Below are 20962 nucleotides of genomic sequence, written 5' to 3'. Positions count from 1 at the left end.
TCAAACCATAATACTTGCACTTGTGATGATTTTATAAAATTGTTTGCAAATCGAATGCCGCATAGACTACGGAAATCGGCAAAGCAAAGCATTGCGTTACGTGTCGCCTATGCATGACTTCCGGTGTATCGTTATAATTCGTGACGTGAGTTATTCTTTCATTTACAGCTATTCGTTGCGTCACAGTCTACGAAGTTAACCATAGAAAGTGGTCGACTTTATTGTGTAGCTGTCACAATGTCTTATTTAATGTAATCGTTTAAACAAGAAACAATATAACCAGTTTATACAGTTGTCATGGCATACAATTGATTCTAAGATTAAGAGAAGCGAAACAACGACCTGAGACTCATTTCACATCGAGGACATTAAGCAATTCTACAGACAAACTTTGTAATTGAAGTGGTCGTCCTTACAGGCTAAGGAACGATAAACAACCATTTTATTACACACTTATAGTGACTTACATTTTTTCAGGGATAACAGTACTTCTACTTAAGTAACTTATGTGATTACTTTGACCACCACTGGTCATTGTTTTAAAAACAATCTCAACATAATGTAGTGTTGGATGGATACCACATGAATGACATTCTGCAATTATATATGACATTGTTTATATTTGTAACCTATTTGCTGGAGAGAGAAAATGAATGCGCAAAACTGTAAAATGAAGACAACACAAAGAAATTGCCAAAAATACAAGTATTTAGAAATGATGCATTCAACAAAATGAGAACAACATATCCTAGCATTGCTATGTGCAGCAAAGCAGCATTGCTAATGTGAAAGCAGTTTCAATACTAACATTACAATAACTCTGTTTGTAAACAAACACCAAAAATATCTTTTAAACGGTTCACAAAGAAAAGTTTTATGATCGTATCATCTACATTTAAAACAGAGTTAAGGCGTAAACTGAAAACATCACATAAATTCCAAGGTAAAGTTTGACAGTCAATCAGTTTTAAAAGTAGTTGCGAAAGCTTTAGGATGGGTGCAAATTACTTTTGTATCTTGTTTAATTGACTGCAACTATATGCCTATAGCTTTGCTCCCTTTGAAGAAGAATTTACATAATGCATAAAATATTGTGGTTGATTTTATCAACATTGAAAATTTTTTATTCTTATTTTTCTTTGGGGCAAAGCAAATTTCTTGTGATATCAGATCACTCATTGCTTCGGTTGACACTTCATAGTTGAATGTGGTGCAATTTATGCTTATGACCTATTTGCTAAGAAAATGAATGTGAAATGGAAACTGCGTATGATGTGAATACAGAAACATAAATAAACTGAAAAAATTAATACGTCAATTCAAAGACATTGAAATATGCAAAAATCAAAACAAAATGAGAAAAACATATTAAATTGGTTCATAGTTCGTAACATGACATTCGCAAATGTTTAAAAATGAAACAAGATTTTTATGGCGCAAAACATAACAATCATTGGCATAAATGGCAAATCACCAAACTAGCTTTATGTGGTGTCAGTATTAATCTTAATGTTACTGTAACAATAAATGTTAACAAATACCAAAACACTACCACATCTACACTTATAGTAGATCTGATTCACACCTAAACTAAAAATTTGATTAATTGCGCTCTCCAGTGTGTAACATATCTATTTGAAAGAAACATTACAATAATAAAGGCGCTGTCCAATATAGACTTCCATATGACTATGCAATTTGTGATTTCGCAAAAATGATTTGAAAAATAAGTTATAATGAAGTTTTTAACAAATTCATCTCTAGCTTTGCTGATTTAAACTCTAGATGTAGATCCAATTAACACGGTAATCGAATGTTTCACATAAACTCCAAAGTAAAGTTTGAAAGTCAGTCCATAGTAGAGGTAGTAGTGCGGGTGTGGGGTTGGGTGCAAATAGCTTATTGATTCTTGTTCAATTTACGGCATTTATGCACCAATAAATTTCAAAACAATCTTGAAATGTTGCAGCAAAAATGATGTAAAAACAACGATTCGCTGAAGAACAGATTTTGTAAGAATAACGGGGAAATTTAAAAGTATATTTATGCCAAGTGTATTTGTATAAGTATATTTATTCAAAGTGTCATCATTTCAAATCATTTTTGCATTGGTCTACGCACGGTGTAGAATTTCTTTGTTTCTGTAAGAAGACATTCTATAGTAAACCATAAAGTTGCCAGCAGCAAATGAAAAATAAACAGTGATCTTGAAAATCTCTAGCTTTGCCGAATGAAGTTCCAGTTTTTAAATAATACTCAATCACTTACATGACAAAGTAAACAAATCTAAAACTAATAACATTGTTACAAGATGTATGTCAACTAAGGCCTTAAAAATGTATGTGTTTGTATCAAGAAAACAATCTTGAAATGTTGGAGCAAATATGATTTCAAAACATGAATCATTAAAGAACAGACTCTTTAAGAATAAAATGTAAATGATTTTTAGAAGAAGATTTATGTCGAAATAGATTTTTAAAATGTCAACATTTGTCTGGTGATCCGTTGTTGTACACTTTCCTGTGTCCTGATAAATACGACTTCCATCCGAATATGACTTCCCAGAAGAAGAACAATGCTATCGTCGGTCTCCAGTGTCGCAAATAGCTGCTAGGTGAAAGTAATTCAAAGCAAACACCGCATTTATTATCATTCTAGACGAGGTGTACCGCCATATGGCCGTCATCATTATAATGATGCTCCAGATCGCTGCTTAGTATAAATGATTTGCAACAAATCTCAAGTTGATACTGCTACTCGTCATTATGGACTTTCATATGACGCTGCAAAGCGCTGTTCTGTGAAAATGATTTGCAGCAAACCTGACATTGATAAGGACGCTCTCCAGTGTGGACTGTCATATGACGTTGCAAATCGCTTTTCCGTGAAAATGATTTGCAACAAATCTGACATTGGTAAGGACGCTCTCCAGTGTGGGTTTTCATGTGACGCTGCAAATTGCTGTTCAGCAAAAATGATTTGCAACAAACATCGCATTGATAAGGACGCTCTCCAGTGTGGACTGTCATATGACGCTGCAAATGGCTGTTTCGTGAAAATGATTTGCAGCAAACATCGCATTGATGAGGGCGCTCTCCGATATGGACTTTTATATGACTTATTAAACTACTGTTGTGTGAAAATGATTTGCAGCAAACATCGCATTGATAAGGACGTTCTCCAGTGTGGACTCTCATATGAGACTGCAAATCGCGGTTCTGTGAAAATGATTTGCAACAAATCCGACATTGATACGGCTGCTCACCAGTGTGGATTTTCATGTGATGCTGAAAATTGCTGTTCAGTGAAAATGATTTGCAACAAACCTGACATTGGTAAGGACGCTCTCCAGTGTGGACTTTCATATGACGCTGCAAATAGATGTTCTTTAAAAATGATTTGCAGCAAACATCGCATTGATAAGGACGCTCTCCATTATGTACTTCCATATGACGCTGCAAATTACTGTTCCGTGAAAATGGTTTGCAGCAAACATCACATTGATAAGGACGTTCTCCAGTGTGGACTTTCATATGAGTTTTCATACTACTGTTTTGTGAAAATGATTTGCAACAAATCCGACATTGATATGGCTGCTCACCAGTGTGAGTCCTTAAATGAACATTCAAGGCTGAATTCTTTTTAAAAAATTTATCACAAATTTTGCAGCAAAAACGTTTTTTTTTGTCTTTTTCCTTGGTTTCCATCAAACATCCAATATTGCTTTTAATGTTTTTACAACTTGTGCTTTCTTTATCAGAAAACTTCAAAGCTGACATGTTGCAATCGTTGTATTTGTGTACAATCTTTTGATTTAAGGTTTCAGACTCAGCAATTGTTGATTTTTAAACATTTATAGTTACACAATCCTGTAAAATAACTTAGCTGATGTCTATGTTGTCATGGTTATGCACCTATACAGCATACAAAACAAAAGAGAGCAGCAAAAAACAATAACTTAAGATTCAAAAGTTAAAACTGTTCAGAAACACAAGTTATAACAAAGGTTTTAAGAAATTCATCCCTAGCTTTGCTGATCGAAGTTCAAGTTTTTAAATGACACTCAATCATTTAAGTATGAAAAAGTCTAAAACTAAAAATATTGTTACAAGATGTATGTCAACTATGGCCTTAAACATATAAGTCTTTGAATCAAGAAAATAATCTTGAAATGTTGTAGCAAAAATGATTTCAAAACATGCATGAATCATTAAACAACAAAATCCTTAAAAATAAAATGTAAATGATTTTTAAACATAGATTCATGTCCAAATAGCTTTTTAAAATGTCATAACTTCTCTGGTGATCATTTGTGTTAAATTCTCCAGTTAACTGTAGTCAGTGCGATTTGACCCACCGGTGGGTCGCATAATTTTAAGCAACTTATAGAGTAAAACTTAACTATTTGCGTGTGATAAATCATAGGTAATATATTGTAAGTAATTTCTGTCTCAATTGTTGCAAAATGGATCCTGCATCGTTTTACGGTAGAAGTGCTGGTAATTTTGAGGAATCTTCAGATGAGGATTTTAGTTCAGATGAAGAGGAGTCAGATGATTCAGTGTATGAACCAAGTGATAGCAGCAGTACAAGTGTAGAACAGGATGAAGAGGAAGATACATCGGCAGCAGTTGTTGTGACCACCACAGGCACGGTAGATGATACTTCTGGTTTAGCCACGCTACAAAATAGCTGGACTGCTACCAGTGTTAGGCAGAGGAATTTTGGATTCACTGGTCAAGAAACTCTTTGCATTCAAGCTGAACCTTTACACGAAGGTAAAGTTTGGCCAATAGACGTATTCAGTCTATTTATATCAGATGACATCATTAGTCTAATGGTGAGAGAAACGAACCGTTACGTTTGTCAGGTCATTGCAGGACAAACTGTAACACACCATTCACGATTAAATTCCTGGAAACCAACCTCCTCATCTGAAATCAAGACGTTCATAGGAATTTTTTTATATGGGAATACACAACCTTCCCCAAATAGCACTGTATTGGTCGAAAAGCAAGCTGTATGTTCTTTTTCAATATAATAAAATTACAAAATATTTCACCATTTGTGTTGAACAAGTATTGTGAAACAGGAAAAAAGGCAAAAAAATAATAAAAGTAATTTTTTTCGTAAGAACCACCGCTGGGTCACAACTTAGTAGCAAAATTTTACGCATGACACAATAATAAGTCGCATCGCAGTGAACTTTAAAAAAACAGTAATTTTGTTCGTACGACCCACCGGTGGGTCACATCGCAGTGAATGTGTTAATAAATCATCGACAAAGCTGAAGATGATGCTGAAATAAAAGCTTTGTGCTTAAATCGGAAATCATAGAATAGATAGAATTACTTGCTCATATTGTGCTGAAGCACTTATACAAGAGAAGAGTTCTGGAGATGACCACAACTACAGCACAAAAAATGTCTACCATACCTGGCATTAATTCAAGTCAAAGACTGAGGCGGCTTAATTACCCGATCAGCAGGTGTTGTAACTGTAGTCAGACAGGCAGAGAAGCTCTTTTGAGCTGCTATTTGTGGATTTAATTCACTAAACCCTAAAATTTGCATCAAGGATTATCTCAGTCAAAACCTGTTTGAATCAAATTATGAAAAAGTTAAAAATTATGATTCTTTTCCATCCCTAAGAAACCATAATGACGATTTTAAGATTTGACGTGAAGATCATTATTGTTTCCAATTAATAAAGAAAATTATTAAAGAATTTTTCACCATCAAGGTTTTGACCTATGGCCAGCATTATACCAAAACTGTAATATAAAAACACAAAATTGGTTACCGGCAGCAATCAAACAAACTTGTTTTATTTAGCAATGTCTAAGTCATTCTCATTACTCATGATGATTACTTTCTGAGAACATCCGAAAAATGTTTGAAAGGTATGAAACATATTAGATATGGTTTATATTAGGTTTCATAATATTTCAGTTCGTGTCTTTCACATATATTTCTTTCACATTAACACCTAATTTTGTAAAAAATATGCATCAATCAATTGCTTTGAATCATGCAACTCTTACTCGAATGAAGGGCTACCCCCATTGCCTTATGCTATACGGTACCGGTAGGCAATTAGTCTAGGCAAGCTTATTCATCGATACTGCTAAAATACAAATATTTACAAAAACAGTCTGAGATAGCGCAGTGCAAACACCTCGGCCTTTCGAAAAAATTTCATAGGATTAGGCCTATACAGAACTACTCCAATTTACAATATTGGCTAAAAGCCCTTTCTCTCACTTTAACCCAGGGGTTCCCAACCGGTGGTATGGTACGCGGGAGCTTTTCAGGTGGTACCAGAGCAGCTCTCCGTTGCATGCGATATACAGTATAGTAGTATAACAATTTAATTTTGAGTTTCTAAAATATGCGAACAACACTTTTATTTATTTCCGTACTAAATTCTCTGCACTCAGTAAGCTACTTTTGTCGATCTTGCTCCCTGCTGTCACTGTTATTAATACAATGCTGCTGTGCGAATATTGGATAAAATTAGTTGTTTTGAAAATAGTGGTACGTATTGACAATCCGTGGTGGCTAAGTGGTACGAGAACATAAAACGTTGGGAACCCCTGCTCTAACCCAAGTTACCCAACGCTTTTGGGCGCACGTGTCGTCGCAGGTTTCTTCACTCAGCGAGAGTTGGATATCTTGTTGTTATATATAAGATATCTATGTTTCTCCATCTATAAAACATCATCCATTAAATAGACATCACATAAAATTACCATTTCCAGTGGAGATTAAAAACGGCCATGCTTGTAAATTCATAAAACCCGGTGCTTGGATCTTTGTAAAACTCAATGCTTATATAATACAATTAAAGACTGCTACTGGCATATTCGTAAAACTCGGTGCTTATAACATACAATTAAAGACCGGTATTGGCATATTCGTAAAACTCGGCACTTACCCAGCACAATTTAAGGCCGGTGATTACTTATACGTAAAACCTGGTGCTTATCCATAACAAATTATGGTCGGTACTTAAATAATAATTATAATCGAAGAACACGGTTCTTATAATATACATATTAAAGCCGGTGCTTGTACATCTGTATTTCACATTCGGTTATCTTTGCCCCGCAGAAGACAAACTAGGGAATGAAAGCTTAAAGGTTTGGCATTCAATGGCTGAAAAGTATGATACTGTAACTTTATGGAATGCCTATATACTCGAAAAGAAAATACCGTACACAAGTTACAGATGTTGGTCTATTTATTGCGTCACAAATAGAGGTCGGCTGCATCTGTTGTTTGATGTCAGCTACAAAACCGGTGTCGTGCCGCATTTGTTCAGGACATTTTGACGTAGATATATCGCATGCCTCTGCGTTTTCCGCTCAAAAACCTTGGAGATTACCGTCGGTTTGAGAGAAAACTTGCAAACAAGAAAGCAAAACATGCAGGGAAAGTAAGTTTTAAACCAGAAAATTTACGCTAGATTAATATACTTGCGTATATAGTTTCCTTATCCTTATATCCGAATATGTTTCCCTTGTCCGCCATTACCTTTACCATTTCGCTAAGCGAAGTAATGCATAGATTTTCTACAGAACTTACTGTAACAAATATGTGAAATTGCGATTACAGTAATGCAAAATCTATATCATAAAACTTGGACAGGTATGAAAGCTGCTCTTGGACTAAAGCAACACTACGCAGACGATCTCTCAGCTATTTCGCCAACATTGTGCCGGTGGCGGTGATGAAAACTTTCAATGCCTTAGACAAGGAGCAAACATCTCGGGCAAATCTTTGGTTAAACTTATTCTAAAATTCTTTAACATTGTTGTCGAAGAGCGTCTTACAATGAGTTTCAGAGGCGCTACTTAATTTTGTGTGACAAGTGCTTCGTATCTTTGAGTATATAGGGTTGCCATACGTCCGGATTTCCTCGGACATATCCGGAATTTTAGTGTTCAAAGTGCGTCCTGGGGGAAATGCTAAAATATGTTTAAATGTCCGAAATTTCACCCAATTCGTCTACTTTCCGCCCATTAAAATGGTCCAGAGTACGGGAATTTCTTCCCATGGTAATGGTTGAAAGTATGCCTTTCTAACCCTAGAGTAAGATATATGCCTTTGGAATGGGGAGAATTTTACTTCGGCACAAGTATGGTTTGTGAACGCCATTAGTCTATTTTTCCGCCCATTAAAATTAACCTGCTTTCAGCAACGGGGTTTACCACAAACGATATTTCTGCCAAAGTAAACATCTCCCCATTCCAAATGCACATTTCTTACTCTATAGTAAGAAAGGCATACTTCCTGCCATTCGAATGGGAAAATATTACCGCATTTTCACCCATTTTAATGGGCGGAGAGCAAACGAATCGGGTGGGAATTTTTTAAAATTGTTTGTTGCGTTACGGGTAATAATTTGATTATTACATCATAAAGGACAATACAGCGCTGTATTTGGAATACAATGATACATGGATGAGTGGAGCTGGGCTAGTAGCTGAAGGCCTTATATCTTGGTCGATATTGCAAAATTTAGAACATGTCTGAAAAGATAAGATACGATATTCGCTGAAAAAAATTATAAAGCAGTGAAATCAGTAGAAAAATAGCTCAACAAGAAGTCTGTTGCAGACCAAATTAGAATACCAAGGAAATTGTCGTTTGTTTAATTCTTAATGATTTTGAAGTGGGCCGCGGGTTTTGTTCGCACCGTCAAGGTGGGGCATTGCTAGTGTGACGTCATATTGACAGACAATGTGTTAATAACTCAATTTAAAAACCGCTAGTGGGCATCAAAGAGTGTCCGGATTTTAGGCCCCGAAAATATGGTCACCCTAGTATATATATTACATACGAAGCTGTATTGGATGCGGCATCCCGTCAAACAGGGTAAAATTAAGATTTCTATGATTCTGTTGACGAAAACATTTAAACACCAGGCTAGACCAATCAGAGAGCTGTATGGTTGTTTTTTTTGTAAGCCTGGGAATTACCCTACCGGTTGGAGTGCTTGAATAACCTAACGTACTAGGTCACGTGCAAACTTAAGCTAAAAATTGCCTTGAAAGTAGCAAAATTGGGTTTTTGGGTGAAAACATTTGGTGTGGATAATGCGCCACTATTACAAAATCTGAAACATGTTTTTTACGGCAAGTTATGGAAAGTGAGTCCAAGCTTTATCCTTACGAAAACCACGCAATGAACGTTCAAATTGAAGAGAAACTGACATTTACACTCTGGTTAGTGTATATTGTATACCACAATTATATTGTTTATTGCAATCTGACTTTAAAGAACAATTAAAAGTTGAACAATTAGTACATGTTTTGACGTCATGTGTAAGCACATCTCTTTACATTACACAAACACTTGAGGAGATGGATCTCAGAACAGTTACGATCTATTTTCTTCTCGAGCATTCATACTCGCTCTAATTTTCCAACTCTCTAATCATAGCATGCAACAGTACATGTATACACTGAAGGAGGGCATTAAAGAAACAGAGTTCCGTCTTGAGGTGTTATGCGCTTTATCAATCAATCATATCAATCGGCCTTAAATGGAAGAGTAGTTGTCATTGTGTATAGCGGAGGATAATTTTTTACGATTATGCAGTGGTTACGCATCGATTATTGCCATAAAAAAATGCCAGAAATACAGATTTCTCATCTAACTATGACAGAAATAGAGGATGTTATTACATCACAATTTATAAAAGTTTGGTTATATGTGATGACAAATTCACATCCTAAAATCAATCCAAAATAAATTATGTGTTTGTTAATAAAAAGATTGTTTACCAATGTCTTCTTCTAGTCAATTTACGACATAATTCGTTTGCACTACCGTACCAGTACTATTATATCAAATAGTTGAGCATGAAAGTGCTCTTGTAGGTAGCAAGGTCACACAGTGCACATACAGATAACTCCTATTTATTGGTTTTGCCAATAAATTGTTAACGAAAAAATAGTGAGAAATTTGGCTTATATTTTATAAGTAGGAAATTATCAGTGTTGTATCTTGAAAATAAATTTCATTAGCATTCACATATCTATGAAGTGTCTGCAACTTGATTTTAATGAAAATACTCTGACAAAGGACAAAGTTTTAGCCTATCTGCAACTAACTAGCTTTATACATTAATGTATTTCCCTGCAGCTGTATTGGTTTCAGCAAGCTCTTGGTAATAATTTTAATCTGTACTTTCATAACCTCATTTCATATCAATAATTACTTCTCATACTACTTGTTATTTCAGTAGTTCAAAAGGTTCTACTTCATACTTGAGAGCAGCTTTCAAACCACAATACTTGCACTTGACTTACTTAGTGACTTACATTTTTTCAGGGATAACAGTACTTCTACTTAAGTAACTTATGTGATTACTTTGACCACCACTGGTCATTGTTTCAAAAACAATCTCAACATAATGTAGTGTTGGAAGAATACCACCTGAATTACATTCCGCAATTATATATGAAATCGTTTATATTTGTAACCTATTTGCTGGGGAAAGAAACTGAACATGCAAAACTTTAAAATGAAGAGGACACAAAGAAATTGCAAAAAATACAAGTATTTAGAAATGATGCATTCAACGAAATGAGAACAACATGCGCTAGCGTTACTATGTGCAGAAAAACAGCCGTGCGGATGTGAAATCAGTTTCAATTGAACGGTCTGTGGTTTCAGATTTAATGGTGGTGGTTTTATGAAAAAGTTATATCTCAAAAATCAAATGTTGATTTCTAAATATTTATGGTAACATAATCCTGTAAAAACAACTTAGTTGATGTCTATGTCGTCATGGTTATGCACCTATACAGCATACAAAACAAAAGAGAGCAGCACAAAACAATAACTTAACATACAAAAGTGAAAAATGTTTAGAAAAATAAGTTATAACAAAGTTTTTAACAAATTCATCTCTAGCTTTTCTGATTCAAACTCAAGTTTTTAAATGACACTCAGTCACTTAAACATGACAAAATAAACAAATCTACAACTAAAAACATGGTTTCAACATGTATGTCAACTAAGGTTTTGAAAACATATACAGTGGGACCTCGTTAATCCGGACCCCGAACAACCGGAATCCCCGTTATCCGACACAAAACTGCCGGGAACGGATTTTTTTCCTATGCATTTTACCCCTTTAATCCGGAAACCCCGCTGTCCGACTCTGACACAAAAGTTTTGGAACAAATGTGCTAAATCAATAGCAATAAAATTCGATAAACCGGATTATTAACAGTTAAGCGAAAATGATTCACGATTGTTCTAATATCCTATGTACACTGGGTAGTTAGTTGACGAAACAATAGCCGATAATCTACGCATAATAACGTTGCGGTCTTTATTGATTCAAAAGTACAGTACTGTACAGCATTGCGCTTTGTAAAAAATTTTAGCCGCACAGCTTTTTAGTCATAGCCTACTATGAAATACTGTACAGTATTTTAGAAACGAAAAAATAAATTGTTCATCAACAGTAACAAACAACGCTTCCGCGGTCGCAAAAACAATACGTACATTACATCGGTTGAGTGCGGCAATCTATTGAAGACATACTACTGCAATTCAATCGTGCTATCAGCTTTTGATATCGCATTGCGCAAAGATTGGAAACAGGTCAAAGAAAGTTCAAGACTGCTGGTCCAGCCGGAATGCTTCGCCATGCAAGAGCGGTTTTCAAACCGATTTGCGACCGCATGTTCGTCACTTCTGGCTTAGAGCATTCGTCTTAAATACGGTGGTTCTGGGGTTCGACACTGGGTCGGATCATACAAAAAATATAATTTTATTTTAGTTGCTGTCCAGCGAGAAAGTCGGTACTTAGAATTGGAGTAAGGTGCATACTGCGTTTTGTACACGGTACTGCATTTGCAAGATTGATTGATTTTTTACTTTCCGATAATCCGGATACTCCGCTAAACCAACATTTTTTGACGAAACGAAGTGGTCCGGATTAACGAGGTCTCACTGTATGTCTTTGTATCAAGAAAACAATCTTGAAATGTTGAAGCAAAAATGATTTCAAAACATGAATCATTAAACAACAGAATCTTTAAGATTAAAATGTAAATGACTTTTAAAAGTAGATTTATATCCAAATAGCTTTTTAAAATGTCATCATTTCTCTGGTCATCCTTTGTTGTAAACTTTCCTGTGACCTGATCAATTCGACTTCATTTCAAATAAGACTGCTATCGTCACTCTCCAGTGTCGCAAATAGCTCGTATTTGAAAGTTATTGAAAGCAAACACCGCATTTATAAGCATTCTAGCCCACATGTACCGTCATATGGCCGTCTTGTGAAATAGATTTGAAACAAACTTCACTTTGATGCTGACGCTTTCCAGTGTGGACTTTCATATGATGCTCCAGATCACTGTTATGTGAAAACGATTTGCAACAAATCTGACGTTGGTACTGCTACTTGCCATTGTGGACTTTCATATGACGATGCAAAATGCTGTTCTGTGAAAATGATTTGCAGCAAACATCACATTGATAAAGACGCTCTCCAGTGTAGATTTTCATATGGTGCGGCAGATTACTGTTATATGAAAATGATTTGCAACAAATTAGACATTGATACTGCATACATACATGCCATCGTGGACTCTCATATGACGACGCAAATTCCTGTTATTTGAAAATGATTTGCGGCAAACTAGACATTAATAAGGACGCTCCCCAGTGTGGACTTTCATATGACGCTTCAAATTGCTGTTTCGAGAAAATGATTTGAAACAAACATCACATTGATACGGACGTTCTCCAGTGTGTACTTTCATATGATGCTGCACATTGCTACTATATGAAAATGATTTGAAACAAACATCACATTGATAAGGGCGCTCTCCAGTGTGAACTTTCATGTGAGTTCTCAAACCACTGTTAAGTAAAAACGATTTGCAGCAAACATCACATTGATGATGGCGCTCTCCAGTGTGGATTTTCATATGAGTTTTCAAATTGCTATTTTGTGAAAATGATTTGCAGCAAAAATCGCATTGATAAGTGCGCTCTCCAGTGTGGACTTTCATATGACACTGCAGACTGCGGTGTTGTGAAAATGATTTGCAACAAACCTGACATTGATAAGGGCGCTCTCCAGTGTGGGTTTTCATGTGACGCTGCAAATTGCTATTTTCTGAAAATGATTTGCAACAAATCCGGCATTGATATGGCTGCTCACGAGTGTGAGTCCTTGAATGAGAATTCAAGTTTGATTTTTTTTTAAAAGATTTATCACAAACTTTGCAGCAAAACTGCTTTTCTTTGTCTTTTTCCTTAGTTGCCATCAAATATCCAATATTGCTTTTAATGTTTTTACAATTTGTCTTTTCTTTATCAGAAAACTTCAAAGCTGACATGTTGCAATCGTTGTATTTGTGAACGATCTTTTGATGTAGGTTTTCAGAATCAGCAACGGCGCCTTTGAATTCATTTGCTTCATTCTCCGACTGAGGAACAATACTATTCAACATTGGAGTAATTTGGTGACCGGTCTCAAAGCAAGAAGCCTCACAATGCTGCATCGATTCTTCTTTGACAACTTCGATGTGAAGATAAACTAATTCAGAGTTTGCATCTGATGGTTGCGGCGTATCCCCATTTGGCATTGAACTTATGAAAAATTTATATTTTAAAACACAATTATTGACTTCTAAATGTTTATAGTTACACAATCCAATAAAAAAAATTCGTTGATGTCTATGTCATCATGGTTATGCACCTATTCAGCATACAAAACAAAAGAAAGCAGCAGAAAACATTAGCTTAATATAAGAAAGTGAAAAACGTCCAGAAAAACAAGTTATAACAAAGTTTTTAACAAATTCATCTCTAGCTTTGCCGAATGAAGTTCAAGTTTTTAAATGACACTCAATCACTTATATGACAAAGTAAACAAATCTAAAACTAAAAGTATTGTTACAAGATGTATGTCAACTATGGTCTTAAACATCTATATCTTTGTATAAAGAAAACAATCTTGAAATGTTGTAGCAAAAATGAGTTCAAAACATGAATCATTAAACAACAAAATCCTTAAAAATAAAATGTAAATGATTTTTAAAAGTAAATTTATGTCCAAATAGCCTTTTAAAATTAGGGTTGGATTATCCGGATAACGGTTAACCGCAGTTTTTTTTCTATCTGATATCCGGATATAATTCTGCCGCTTAACCGGCTTAGAGAATATCGTTGCTAATGCGTTTTACACTTTTTAGTAAGTTTGAACATTCTTTGTTACGTAGAGGCTGACTCCCGCTGAGCGCAATTAAACCTTTGTTCACACTTCTATTGTCTTATACTTTCAACTACCGTACTCGTAAAATGCACGAGTGAAATTTAGTATCACGTCACAATGAAAGCATAATGAATGATTCTTTTAATAGAAGACTGCATTCTCATGGCAAGGTAAAGTATGTGAAGTGTCAGTTGAAAAGCTTTGACTACAACCCAGTTTGATGTGACTAAATTTAAGAGATGGAATTTAAACGTTTCAAAAGTGATAATCCAGTTTGGGGCTTTCTATTCAGCCCACTTCTGTGGAAGCAGAAAGAGCATTCAGTGCATGTGGACTCTTTGTTACAAAACACCGGTCCCGTCTACAGGATTCCACAATTGATGCATTGTGCTTTATAAGGAGGGATGCCATACCGTCCTTATTTCTAAGATTTGTCCTTATTTTAAAGGTTCGTGTCTTGGAAAATATGTTTGTCCTTTTTTCTAAGAAATGTCCTTATTTTCACTTTCGTCCTTATTTTTAGGGCGGAGGTTCGTATTTTGGGCATTTGGTCACCTTTACGATACCATTTTGTACCGAAGAGATACCAAAATTATGAACTTGTGTCACGAGATTTATTTTAGGCACCCGTTTTATAGCAATCACAATGTACACTGTTTTTCTGAACCCCTTTTTATTGATTGATTTAGTCGGACGTGTTCTTTTTGTTGTGTCATTTTATGTTTGTCTGGTTATGTAGCCTATATTTGTTTTATTTCAGTGTTGTTCACATTATTCATTTTTATGCATGCTCACGTTCCGCCATATTTAATATGTTTAATTAGTATTCAGCGTCCCACGTTGATTCTTTGATTACGTGGAATTTGTGTTTGGTGAGGTGTCGCGCTCGGCTGGGCGAGGGTAAAGGAGTCTACGTTTTGCCTTTATGGTGGAAAGATGGTCGTTTTAGCGAAGAAATATGCCATTAAATGTTAATAAAGCAAACAGAGCTAATTGACTAGCTGTAAAGTGGGAAGGTTCCTGGTTAAGAGAAAGTTTGGTTACACATGCAGATAGTGTCTTGTTTTTTTGTTTTTTTTTAGGAACATTGGTTGCTTTCTCCTGTTGTACACTGTTTAAGGTGGTATTCGTCTTTCATTTTCTAGTCGTGCTTATTTTTGAGTTGAGACTGATGGCAACCCTGTTTATAAGGAGGGTGTTGCAGAAGCAGTGAACATTGAATTTGCGTGATTTTTCTCGCATTCGCTCGTACTGCGCGTGTACGTAGATTTACAATAAAACTGCGTAATGATTTTACAATCCATTTTTCATGCAAACCTCGTGAAATCTATTGTCTCACTTAGCAGTTATTATCCGGTTAACCGGTTAGATAAATTCCAAATATACGGATATATCCGTTATCCGGATAGTAAAAATTATTGATATCCGAACTAACCCTATTTAAAATGTCATAACTTCTCTGGTGATCCAGAGTGGTAACTTTCCTGTGACCTGATAAATACGACTTCAATCCAAACGACTTCCCACAACAAGAACACTGCTATCATTGCCCTCCAGTGTCAGAAATAGCTTCTATGTGAAAGTAATTTAAAGCAAACACTGCATTTATAAGCATTCTAGCCTACATGTACCGCCATATGACTTTGGAGATGGCCGTCTTGTAAAAAAGATTTGAATCAAACATCACTCTGATACGACTACTTGTCATTATGGACTTTCATGTGAGTTTTCAAATGGGTGCTTTGTGAAAATGATTTGCAGCAAACCATTGATATGGCTGCCATACCACATACCATATACCATACCATATACCATACCATACCATACCATATACCACATTGATATGGCTGCTCACCAGTGTGAGTTCTCAAAGGAACATTTAAGTTATATATTTTTTTAAAAAGATTTATCACAAACTTTGCAGCAAAAATCCTTTGCTTTGTCTTTTTTATAGTTGCAGATAAACAACTAACATTGCTTATATTGCTTATAAAGGTTTTACAATTTGCCTTTTCTTTATCAGAAAACTTTGAAGCTGACATGTTGCAATCGTTGTATATGTACAATCTTTTCATTTAAGTTTTCAGAATCAGCAACGGCGCCTTTGAATTCATTTTCTTTATTCTCCCACTGAGGAACAACAGTATTCAACATTGGAGTAATTTGGTGACCGGTCTCAAAGCAAGACAACTTCTAATCCTGCATCGATTCTTCTCAGATAGCAATAAGTTTTGAATACATGCTTTTCATGTTTTCTTGCATTTTGATAAATTCCATTTATCACATCATATCACTTATTGCTTGCAAAATAATACCGACATGCTTATCACTTGGATGACAGTTCATAGTAATCTAGGAAGTTGCTAGCTAAACAAAACAGAAAATGATCGTTAATGCAGTGTTGGATGGATACCACGTCAATGACATTCCATGATTATATATGACATTGTTTATATCTGTAACCTTTTTGCTGGGGAAAGTAAATGAACATGAAAAACTGTAAAAATTGTAGGTAATAAAAAGAGCCTGTTAAGATAAAGATAAATTTTAAGTTAGAGATTAATTTTATGATTACAACATCTCCATTTATAACAGATCAAATAACACGTTAACTGAAAACTTCACAAAAAGTCCAAAGTAAAGTTGAAAAGTCGGTCAATAGTAGTAGTTGTGAGAGTGTGGGGTTGGGTGCAAATATTTTCTTAACCTTATTCAAATTATAGCATTTATGCACCAAAATTGAAAACAATCTTGAAATGTTGCAGCAAAAATGGCGAAAAAAAACCACAATTTGCTGAAGAACAGATTCTGTAAGAATAACATGGAAATGATTTTTTATAAAGTTGATTTATGTCAAAACAGCTTGTCAAAGTGTCATTATTTCTGAGGTCATGCTTTGTTGTGAACTTTCAAATAAAATAAACAAAATGAGAAAAAAAAATTCAAAACAACTGTGCCTTCAACTTAAACAACTTCTCACAATTAGGGCACTGATGTGGTAGCCTTATGTTGTGAATTGTCATATGACACCGCAAATAAAGTTGATTTATGTCAAAACAGCTTGTCAAAGTGTCATTATTTCTGAGGTCATGTTTTGTTGTGAACTTTCAAATAAAATAAACAAAATGAGAAAAAAAAATTCAAAACAACTGTGCCTTCAACTTAAACAACTTCTCACAATTAGGGCACTGATGTGGTAGCCTTATGTTGTGAATTGTCATATGACACCGCAAATAACCGCTTTGTGTAAATGAATTGCAGCAAACATCGCAAGTACTCTAAACAGTGTGAACTTTTATATGACACAGCCAATTGCTATTTTCTGAAAATGATTTGCAGCACACATAGCATCGGTAAGGACACTCTCTAAAGTGAAATTTCATGTGAATTCCCAAACTGCTGTTTCGTGAAAATGATTTGCAGCACCACATTGATAAGGACGCTCTCCAGTGAGAACTGTCATGAGTTTCCAAATAGCTATTTTGTGAAGCGATTTGAACAAATCTACTATTGATGTGGCCGCATATCCATGTGGGTCCGTAAATGAGTTTGCTTTCGGGTTAGGATATTTTATCACAAACTGAGTTACAGGAATGCTTGTTTCTGTCATTTTAAATAATTGCCATAGAATTTTTAACCTTGCTGGTAAAATTGAAATGTTTTTTTCAATTCGCATTGGTCTATGCACGGTTTAAATCAGTGGTTCCCAACCTTTTTTGGTGTCGGGGCCGAATTTCAAACTTCAGAGTACGTATGGAGCCGCATGAAAACACTCAAGTAATTTTAACGAAAATTTTAAAGCATGAAATCATGTAACCGGCAAATTTACAGAAGCCGATCACCTAGTCTTTTGGGCCAACAAGGCCTGAATTCCACCCTATTAGTATTTAGAAATGCACACGTAATCTTGAAGCTGTTATATTGACCAGGTATAACGGTATAGTATATGGTAACGTGCATGTGTTTTCTACAAATACCGAACCCAGGTGGTTACTTAGCATCTTATTCAGATAGAAACAATAATCGTAGATACCAATAAAGTAGGTCTCAATCACATGGTTACTCAGTTTACGCATTACAACATGTACACTGACCACTACTCAAACGTACTGCATGCAACCCTCACTAAACAGGTTAGGCTAGCACAATACTGGGCCTAACAACACGGCCTCGGCTATAATTACAGCAATTTAAGACAAGAACGCGAGGCCAAACACACAATCATCAAGTTGTCCGGAATTTTGATTACCAAGCCAATTGGAATTTTAGGTCATATAAGTCCTTATCACAAATCATATAATTGGGAGGAACAACAGGTTAATTTGTACGTTACATACCGGCCCCAGAATAACGCAGTGGAATGAAGTTATTCTCAAAGGCACGGACAAATTCGACGGCAGCGCGCAAGGCGTAACGGGTACCCAAAAAGAGGTCATTGACATAACACCACGTTTTCACAACACTTATTAATAAAGATCAAACACGATCACACTACAATGGTTAATAAGCTACCTATGAGTAAGTGAAGAAGAAACATCTTACAAATGATCACAGCCGATGCCAGGTTCAAGTACATTCAAATCAACAATTCAAGAGGTAATTATGTGGGTACCGTATTAACATCGGCCGTCAGTCAGTAAATCCATGGCAGGCAATATGAATCAATAGTATCAAACTGGCAAGATAATACTAAGCATGCAAGCAACAGTGAAAATGATATAAATGGCTAGAGTAAGGCAACTAATACAGTTAACATGTGTATGTAAAAATAAAAGGTGTTTTGTCCTGTGAATGGCTAAGGTATATCTAGCATTGTAATTCCGTATGTTTGCAAATAGCTGCTGGCCACCTTAGGCTCAGCTCGATTTCATGCTGCCTCCAACAGGCAGAGCTTGCGTATGTCACGCATTAATCTATTGTCCGCAGTTTTAACTTGGACTCTCCTTACCATCCCATCCTTGTCTGGATACGTCTCCTCGACGCGCGCTTTTGGCCAATTTCCACGTTTGTGGCTCAACAATGTTCTTTTTGCGAAAGTGCTTCCACATGGCGTAACGCCGTAGCTTGTAATTTGCAGCACAATCATAAACAACTCGGAATTTCCCTCCAGTACAACAGTGATGAGGGATGTACCATGTTCTCTTTGCATGGCAAAACTGTCCTTCTGGAACTTTCTTGGCATAGCCAGATTGCAGCAGTTCATTGATCTTCTTTTTGTACTGATCAAACAAACTTGAGTCCTTCTCAAGCTTGCGTTTCAAATATGACAACCGCTTCACAGCCAGAAAACGATTGTATGGCAAGGTGACATTGTCGGTTTTCCATAGAAGTCCCAACTGGTATCGTCCATCTTTTTCCTGAACTGATGACTTCAGTTTATGAATGGCGCGAATATCGTCAACGGAGTAAGAAAGATCTTCTGAGTCTTCATCCTCCACAAAGTCATGATCAAACATCCTTTGCATTTGGTCATGCAAGATGCGATTGTCGCAACGAGCGTAGTTGACATGGCAAACGGCTCTGTCTTCGGTTGCAGGTTCTGGTCCAACCAGTGTCCATCCCAACCCAGTTCTGACTGCTGTTGGCTGATTGGCACCTCCTTCCCTGACCGCGTGAATGACATGTGCTTTCCTTGCACCGGCCCCAATGAGCAACTCCACTCCACCAGCAGGTATGGCAGGAAATTGCAGGCCTTCAAGATAAGGATATCGTGTCACGTCCTTGTCGGTAGGTATGCTTCCCTTTAGTTTGGGCAAGCATGAAAGTGTCATGACTTCTTCTAAATCAATGACCGCCGCTTCACTCAGACCCTGAATGAGACCACTCAGACCCACTTTCCTGTGACCTGATAAATACGACTTCAATCCAAACGACTTCCCACAACAAGAACACTGCTATCATTGCCCTCCAGTGTCAGAAATAGCTTCTATGTGAAAGTAATTTAAAGCAAACACTGCATTTATAAGCATTCTAGCCTACATGTACCGCCATATGACTTTGGAGATGGCCGTCTTGTAAAAAAGATTTGAATCAAACATCACTCTGATACGACTACTTGTCATTATGGACTTTCATGTGAGTTTTCAAATGGGTGCTTTGTGAAAATGATTTGCAACAAATCCGGCATTGATACGGCTGCTCACCAGTGTGAGTTCTCAAATGAACATTCAAGTTATATATTTTTAAAAAGATTTATCACAAACTTTGCAGCAAAAATCCTTTGCTTTGTCTTTTTTATAGTTGCAGATAAACAACTAACATTGCTTATATTGCTTCTAAAGGTTTTACAATTTGTCTTTTCTTTATCAGAAAACTTCAAATCTGACATGTTGCAATCGTTGTATCTGTGTACAATCTTTTGATTTAAGTTTTTAAAATCAGCAACGGCGCCTTTGAATTCATTTGCTTTATTCTCCCACTGAGGATCAACAGTATTCAACATTGGAGTAATTTGGTGACCGGTCTCAAAGCAAGACAACTTCTAATCCTGCATCGATTCTTCTCAGATAGCAATAAGTTTTGAATACATGCTTTTCATGTTTTCTTGCATTTTGATAAATTCCATTTATCACATCATATCACTTATTGCTTGCAAAATAATACCGACATGCTTATCACTTGGATGACAGTTCATAGTAATCTAGGAAGTTGCTAGCTAAACAAAACAGAAAATGATCGTTAATGCAGTGTTGGATGGATACCACGTCAA

At 36.0% G+C, this 20962-nt stretch overlaps 3 protein-coding genes across 3 annotated transcripts in view; all 3 read right to left on the bottom strand.

Annotated features, from left to right (window-relative positions):
- Window positions 1–20929, bottom strand: part of LOC143471520 (uncharacterized) — a 44066-nt gene extending 23137 nt beyond the window's left edge. The window contains exon 1 of the mRNA XM_076969896.1: window positions 15571–20929. Coding sequence (XP_076826011.1) covers window positions 19182–20024 — 843 coding nt within the window. The 5' untranslated portion in view covers window positions 20025–20929 and the 3' untranslated portion in view covers window positions 15571–19181. The remainder of the gene's footprint in view (window positions 1–15570) is intronic.
- On the bottom strand, window positions 599–6189 carry LOC143471467 (uncharacterized). The gene has a single exon (XM_076969892.1). It carries the CDS (start codon window positions 3777–3779, stop codon window positions 2754–2756), a length of 1026 nt encoding a protein of 341 aa, XP_076826007.1. The 5' UTR covers window positions 3780–6189; the 3' UTR covers window positions 599–2753.
- On the bottom strand, window positions 10535–15557 carry LOC143471483 (uncharacterized). Its single transcript, XM_076969893.1, has one exon. It carries the CDS (start codon window positions 13622–13624, stop codon window positions 12677–12679), a length of 948 nt encoding a protein of 315 aa, XP_076826008.1. The 5' UTR covers window positions 13625–15557; the 3' UTR covers window positions 10535–12676.
- Window positions 20930–20962: the final 33 nt, after the last annotated feature.

The sequence above is a fragment of the Clavelina lepadiformis genome, chromosome 1 (assembly GCF_947623445.1).
Source record: "Clavelina lepadiformis chromosome 1, kaClaLepa1.1, whole genome shotgun sequence".
Lineage (NCBI taxonomy): Eukaryota > Metazoa > Chordata > Ascidiacea > Aplousobranchia > Clavelinidae > Clavelina > Clavelina lepadiformis.
Note: the sequence above shows the minus strand (reverse complement) of the source record. Positions and strands in the feature narration are given on the sequence as shown.

Coding starts and splice junctions, on each gene's coding strand:
- LOC143471467 (XM_076969892.1), bottom strand. CDS start 3,779: ATGTCAGCTTTGAAGTTTTCTGATAAAGAAAGCACAAGTTGTAAAAAC.
- LOC143471483 (XM_076969893.1), bottom strand. CDS start 13,624: ATGCCAAATGGGGATACGCCGCAACCATCAGATGCAAACTCTGAATTA.